General features: G+C 46.5%; 1 protein-coding gene across 1 annotated transcript in view; it reads right to left on the reverse strand.

The window, feature by feature from the left end:
- Positions 1-3,117: 3,117 nt before the first annotated feature.
- The window catches only part of LOC124029917 (high affinity cAMP-specific and IBMX-insensitive 3',5'-cyclic phosphodiesterase 8A-like), a gene marked incomplete at its 5' end in the record, with an annotated part of 11,453 nt that continues 7,070 nt past the window's right edge, over positions 3,118-7,500 (reverse strand). Inside the window, 2 exons of the mRNA XM_046341467.1 lie at positions 3,118-3,355; positions 6,792-6,869. Of these exons, the coding sequence (XP_046197423.1) occupies positions 3,210-3,355; positions 6,792-6,869 (224 nt within the window). The remainder of the gene's footprint in view (positions 3,356-6,791; positions 6,870-7,500) is intronic.

Raw genomic sequence — 7,500 nt, forward strand, 5'->3', positions numbered from 1 at the left:
TATCATGGTTAGATAGATAGAGAGATATCATGGTTAGAGAGAGAGTAAGATATCACGTTAGAGAGAGAGAGAAAGATATCATGTTAGAGAGAGAGAAAGATATCATGTTAGAGAGAAAGAAAGATATCATGGTTAGATAGAGAGAAAGATATCATGGTTAGATAGAGAGAAAGATATCATGTTAGAGAGAGAGAGAAAGATAAATATATCATGTTAGAGAGAGAGAAAGAGAAATATATCATGTTAGAGAGAAAGAAAGATATCATGTTAGAGAGAGAGAAAGATATCATGGTTAGATAGAGAGAAAGATATCATGGTTAGATAGAGAGAAAGATATCATGTTAGAGAGAGAGAAAGATATCATGGTTAGATAGAGAGAAAGATCATGGTTAGATAGAGAGAAAGATATCATGGTTAGATAGAGAGAAAGATATCATGGTTAGATAGAGAGAAAGATATCATGTTAGAGAGAGAGAAAGATATCATGGTTAGATAGAGAGAAAGATATCATGGTTAGATAGAGAGAAAGATATCATGGTTAGATAGAGAGAAAGATATCATGTTAGAGAGAGAGAAAGATATCATGGTTAGATAGAGAGAAAGATATCATGTTAGAGAGAGAGAAATAAAGATATCATGTTAGAGAGAGAGAAAGATATCATGGTTAGAGAGAGAGAGAGAAAGATATCATGGTTAGATAGAGAGAAAGATATCATGTTAGAGAGAGAGAAAGATATCATGGTTAGATAGAGAGAAAGATATCATGTTAGAGAGAGAGAAATAAAGATATCATGTTAGAGAGAGAGAAAGATATCATGGTTAGAGAGAGAGAGAGAAAGATATCATGGTTAGATAGAGAGAAAGATATCATGGTTAGATAGAGAGAAAGATATCATGTTAGAGAGAGAGAAAGATATCATGGTTAGATAGAGAGAAAGATATCATGTTAGAGAGAGAGAAAGATATCATGGTTAGATAGAGAGAAAGATATCATGTTAGAGAGAGAGAAAGATATCATGGTTAGATAGAGAGAAAGATATCATGGTTAGATAGAGAGAAAGATATCATGTTAGAGAGAGAGAAAGATATCATGGTTAGAGAGAGAGAAAGATATCATGGTTAGATAGAGAGAAAGATATCATGGTTAGAGAGAGAGAAAGATATCATGTTATAGAGATAGAAATAAAGATATCATGGTTAGAGAGAGAGAAAGATATCATGGTTAGAGAGAGAGAAAGAAAGATATCATGTTAGAGAGAGAGAAATAAAGATATCATGGTTAGAGAGAGAGAAAGATATCATGGTTAGAGAGAGAGAAAGAAAGATATCATGTTAGAGAGAGAGAAATAAAGATATCATGTTAGAGAGAGAGAGAAAGATATCATGGTTAGAGAGAGAAAGATATCATGGTTAGAGAGAGAAAGATATCATGGTTAGAGAGAGAGAAAGATATCATGGTTAGAGAGAGAGAAAGATATCATGGTTAGAGAGAGAGAAAGATATCATGGTTAGATAGAGAGAAAGATATCATGTTAGAGAGAGAGAAAGATATCATGGTTAGATAGAGAGAAAGATATCATGGTTAGAGAGAGAGAAAGATATCATGTTATAGAGATAGAAATAAAGATATCATGTTAGAGAGAGAGAAAGATATCATGGTTAGAGAGAGAGAAAGATATCATGGTTAGATAGAGAGAAAGATATCATGTTAGAGAGAGAGAGAGATATCATGGTTAGATAGAGAGAAAGATATCATGTTAGAGAGAGAGAAAGATATCATGGTTAGATAGAGAGAAAGATATCATGGTTAGATAGAGAGAAATAAAGATAATGTTAGAGAGAAAGATATCATGGTTAGATAGAGAGAAATAAAGATATCATGGTTAGATAGAGAGAAATAAAGATATCATGTTAGAGAGAGAGAAAGATATCATGGTTAGATAGAGAGAAAGAAAGATATCATGGTTAGAGAGAGAGAAAGATATCATGGTTAGATAGAGAGAAAGAAAGATATCATGGTTAGAGAGAGAGAAAGATATCATGGTTAGATAGAGAGAAATAAAGATAATGTTAGAGAGAAAGATATCATGGTTAGATAGAGAGAAATAAAGATATCATGGTTAGATAGAGAGAAATAAAGATATCATGTTAGAGAGAGAGAAAGATATCATGGTTAGATAGAGAGAAAGAAAGATATCATGGTTAGAGAGAGAGAAAGATATCATGGTTAGAGAGAGAGAAAGATATCATGGTTAGATAGAGAGAAAGAAAGATATCATGGTTAGAGAGAGAGAAAGATATCATGGTTAGAGAGAAAGAAAGATATCATGGTTAGAGAGAGAGAAAGATATCATGGTTAGATAGAGAGAAAGATATCATGGTTAGATAGAGAGAAAGATATCATGGTTAGAGAGAAATAAAGATATCATGGTTAGATAGAGAGAAAGAAAGATATCATGGTTAGATAGAGAGAAAGATATCATGGTTAGAGAGAAATAAAGATATCATGGTTAGATAGAGAGAAAGAAAGATATCATGGTTAGAGAGAGAGAAAGAAAGATATCATGGTTAGAGAGAGAGAAAGATATCATGGTTAGAGAGAGAGAAATAAAGATATCATGTTAGAGAGAGAGAAATAAAGATATCATGTTAGAGAGAGAGATATCATGGTTAGAGAGAGAGAAAGAAATATATGTTAGAGAGAGAGAAAGATATCATGGTTAGATAGAGAGAAAGAAAGATATCATGGTTAGAGAGAGAGAGAAAGAAAGATATCATGTTAGAGAGAGAGAAAGATACAGACAGACAGACAGACAGATCAACACAAACATCAGCAGCTCCTCCATTGCTTTATTCTTGGAGGGAACAGCTACAGGGATTGACTTGTGTCATGTGACAGAACCTTGGGGACTAGGAGTGGTCATGTGACAGAACCTTGAGGACTAGGAGTGGTCATGTGACAGAACCTTGAGGACTAGGAGTGGTCATGTGACAGAACCTTGGCGACTAGGAGTGGTCATGTGACAGAGCCTTGAGGACTAGGAGTGGTCATGTGACAGAACCTTGAGGACTAGGAGTGGTCATGTGACAGAACCTTGAGGACTAGGAGTGGTCATGTGACAGAACCTTGAGGACTAGGAGTGGTCATGTGACAGAACCTTGAGGACTAGGAGTGGTTATGTGACAGAACTTAAATTACCACAGATATCCTATATGACTATATGACTGTATGACTGTGTAGTAAATGACAGAGTTGTGTAAGTCATTGTATGAAACGTAGGCACCTTGGTGATTGGAGCTTCGATGGTCATGGAGTGGATTCTGGCCATGGAGGAGTGTCTTCTCTGGGAACTGCCTGGAAACATGAGGACAAACTCAACCTGAGCTTTATATCCAACTGATACGTTCAGCAGCCAATAACACAGGACTGTTTTACTAGTTTTACTAACGGGAACCAGCCTGCATTAAATGAGGTCTACAAAGTGACTAAAAGAGGAAAGTAGGAGAGACGAGGAGAGGAAGAGGAGGAGAGACATGGAGAGACGTGGAGAGGAAGACGAGGAGAGGAAGACGAGGAGAGGAAGACGAGGTGAGGAAGACGAGGAGAGGAAGAGGAGGAGAGGAAGACGAGGAGAGGAAGACGAGGAGAGGAAGATGAGGAGAGGCGAGGAAGACGAGGAGAAGAAGACGAGGAGAGGAAGAGGAGGAGAGGAAGACGAGGAGAGGAAGACGAGGAGAGACATGGAGAGGAAGACGAGGAGAGGAAGACGAGGAGAGGAAGACGAGGAAAGATGAGGAAGACGACGTGGAGAGGAAGACGAGGAGAGGAAGACGAGGAGAGGAAGACGGGAGAGGAAGACGAGGAGAGGAAGACGAGGAGAGGAAGACGTGGGAGAGGAAGACGAGGAGAGGAGAGACGAGGAGAGGGAGAGATGAGGAAGACGAGAGGAAGACGAGAGAGGAGGAAGAGGAAGACTAGGAGAGGAAGAGGAAGAGGGAAGAGGAGAGACATGGAGAGACGTGGAGAGGGAAGATCAGGAGGAAGACGGGAAGGCGAGGAAGACGAGGAGGAGAGGAAGACGAGGAGAGGAAGACGAGAGAGGAGAGACGAGGAGACGAGAGACGAGGAGAGGAGGACTAGGAGAGGAAGACGAGGAGCGGAAGAGGAGGAGAGACATGGAGAGACGTGGAGAGGAAGATCAGGAGGAAGACGGGAAGGCGAGGAAGACGAGGAGGAGAGGAAGACGAGGAGAGGAAGACAAGGAGAGGAAGACGAGGAGTTGAAGACGAGGAGTGGAAGACGTGGAGAGAAAGATGAGGAGAGGAAGACGAGGAGAGGAAGACGAGGAGAGACATGGAGAGGAAGACGAGGAGAGGAAGACGTGGAGAGGAAGACGTGGAGAGGAAGACGTGGAGAGGAAGACGAGGAGAGGAAGACGTGGAGAGAAAGATGAGGAGAGGAAGACGAGGAGAGGAAGACAAGGAGAGGAAGACGAGGAGAGGAAAACGTGGAGAGGAAGACGAGGAGAGACATGGAGAGGAAGACGAGGGAGAGGAAGACGAGAGAGGAAGAGGAGGAGAGGAAGACAAGGAGAAGACGTGGAGAGGAAGACGAGGAGAGGAAGACGAGGAGAGGAAGACGAGGAGGGGAAGACGAGGAGGGGAAGACGAGGAGAGGAAGACGAGGAGAGGAGAGACGAGGAGAGGAAGACTAGGAGAGGAAGAGGAGGAGAGGAAGAGGAGGAGAGACATGGAGAGACGTGGAGAGGAAGATCAGGAGGAAGACGGAAGACGAGGGAGGAGAGGAAGACGAGGAGAGAAGACGAGGAGAGGAGAGACGAGGAGAGGAGAGACGAGGAGAGGAGGACTAGGAGAGGAAGACGAGGAGAGGAAGAGAGACATGGAGAGACGTGGAGAGGAAGATCAGGAGGAAGACGGGAAGGCGAGGAAGACGAGGAGGAGAGGAAGACGAGGAGAGGAAGACAAGGAGAGGAAGACGAGGAGTGGAAGACGAGGAGTGGAAGACGAGGAGTGGAAGATGAGGAGAGGAAGACGAGGAGAGGCGAGGAGAGGAAAACGAGGAGAGGAAGACAAGGAGAAGAGAGACGAGGAGAGGAGAGACGAGGAGAGGAAGACTAGGAGAGGAAGACGAGGAGAGGAAGAGGAGGAGAGACATGGAGAGACGTGGAGAGGAAGATCAGGAGGAAGACGGGAAGGCGAGGAAGACGAGGAGGAGAGGAAGACGAGGGAGAGGAAGACGAGGAGAGGAGAGACGAGGAGAGGACGAGATGGAAGATGAGGAGAGGAGGACTAGGAGAGGAAAACGAGGAGAGGAACAAGGAGAAGAGAGACGATGGAGAGAAAGACGAGGGAGGAAGACTGGGAGAGGAAGACGAGGAAGACGAGGAGAGAGACATGGAAGACGAGGAGAGGAAGACAAGGGAGAGGCGGGAAGACGAGGAGTGGAAGACGAGGGAGTGGAAGATGAGGAGAGGAAGACAAGGAGAGGCGAGGAGAGGAAGACGAGGAGAGGAAGACGAGGAGAGGAAGACGAGGAGAGGAAGACGAGGAGAGGAAGACGAGGAGGGAAGACGAGGGGAGGAAGACGAGGGAGGAAGACGAGGAGAGACGTGGAGAGGAAGACAAGGAGAGGAAGACGAGGAGAGGAAGACTAGGAGAGGAAGACGAGGAGAGGAAGACGAGGAGAGGAAGACGAGGAGAGGAAGACGAGGAGAGGAAGACGAGGAGGAAGACAGGGAGAGACGTGGAGAGGAAGACGAGGAGAGGAAGACGAGGAGAGGAAGACGAGGAGGGGAAAGACGAGGAGGGAGGACGAGGGAGGAAGACGAGGAGAGGAAGACGAGGAGAGGAAGACGAGGAGTGCCAGTCCTCTCTGTGCCAGTCCTCTCACCATCCCTCCCTCCTCTCCTCTCACCCTCCCTCCCTCCCCCCTCTCTGTCCCAGTCCTCTCACCATCACTCCCTCCCTCCCTCTCTGTCACAGTCCTCTCACCATCCTCCCCTCCCTCCCTCTCTGTCCCAGTCCTCTCACCCTCTCCCTCCCTCCCTCCCTCCCTCCCTCCCCCCTCCCTCCCTCCCTCCCTCCCTCCCTCCCTCCCTCCCTCCCTCCCTCTCTGTCCCAGTCCTCTCACCATCCCTCCCTCCCTCCCTCCCTCTCTGTCCCAGTCCTCTCACCATCACTCCCTCCCTCCCTCTCTGTCCCAGTCCTCTCACCATCGCTCCCTCCCTCCCTCTCTGTCCCAGTCCTCTCACCATCCCTCCCTCCTCTCCTCTCACCCTCTCTCCCTGCCTCCCTCGCTGTCCCAGTCCTCTCACCATCCCTCCCCCTCTCTGTCCCAGTCCTCTCACCATCACTCCCCCTCCCTCTCTGTCCCAGTCCTCTCACCATCACTCCCTCCCTCCCTCGCTGTCCCAGTCCTCTCCCCCCCCCTCTCTGTCCCAGTCCTCTCACCATCCCTCCCCCTCCCTCTCTGTCCCAGTCCTCTCACCATCCTCCCTCCCTCCCTCCCTGTCCCAGTCCTCTCACCATCCCTCCCTCCCTCCTCCCTCCCTCCCTCCCTCCCTCCCTCCCTCCCTCCCCTCCCTCCTCCCTCCCTCCCTCCTTGTCCCAGTCCTCTCACCATCCCTCCCCTCCCTCCCTCCCCATCCCTCCCTCTCTCCTCCTCTCACCATCCCTCCCTCCCTCCTCTCCTCTCACCATCCCTCCCTCCCTCCCCCTCTCCCTCCCTCCCTCCTCTCACCATCACCCCTCCCCTCCCTCCCTCCTCTCACCATCGCTCCCTCGAGACGTAGTCGATCTGACGTCCAACGAGCCTTTCCTCCGGTCCTTATGCTTACTGGACTGGATGTCTAGGAGGAGAACACACACACACACACACATTACATTTAAGTCATTTAGCAGACGCTCTTATCCAGAGTGACTTTCAAATTGGTGCATTCACCTTATGACATCCAGTGGAACAGTCACTTTACACACACACACACACACACACACACACACACACACACACACACACACACACACACACACACACACACACACACACACACACACACACACACACACACACACACACACACACACACACACACACACACACACACACACACACACACAGGCACACCACACACGCACACCTAAATTTAGGCACACCCTAACCCCCTTAACCTAACTCCTAACCCTAAACCTAATCCCTCATTTAAACCCTAAACCTAATCCCTCATTTAAACCCTAAACCTAATCCCTAATTTAAACCCTAAACCTAATCCCTCATTTAAACCCTAAACCTAATCCCTCATTTAAACCCTAAACCTAATCCCTCATTTAAACCCTAAACCTAATCCCTCATTTAAACCCTAAACCTTACCACTAAGCCTAAAATAGCCTTTTTCTTGGTGGGGACTGGAAAAATGTCCCAGTTGTCCGAATTGTCCTTGTTTTACTTCCTTGTGAAGACTTCTGACCCCCACAAGGGAAGTA

This window comes from Oncorhynchus gorbuscha, unplaced genomic scaffold (genome assembly GCF_021184085.1).
Source record: "Oncorhynchus gorbuscha isolate QuinsamMale2020 ecotype Even-year unplaced genomic scaffold, OgorEven_v1.0 Un_scaffold_8174, whole genome shotgun sequence".
Lineage (NCBI taxonomy): Eukaryota > Metazoa > Chordata > Actinopteri > Salmoniformes > Salmonidae > Oncorhynchus > Oncorhynchus gorbuscha.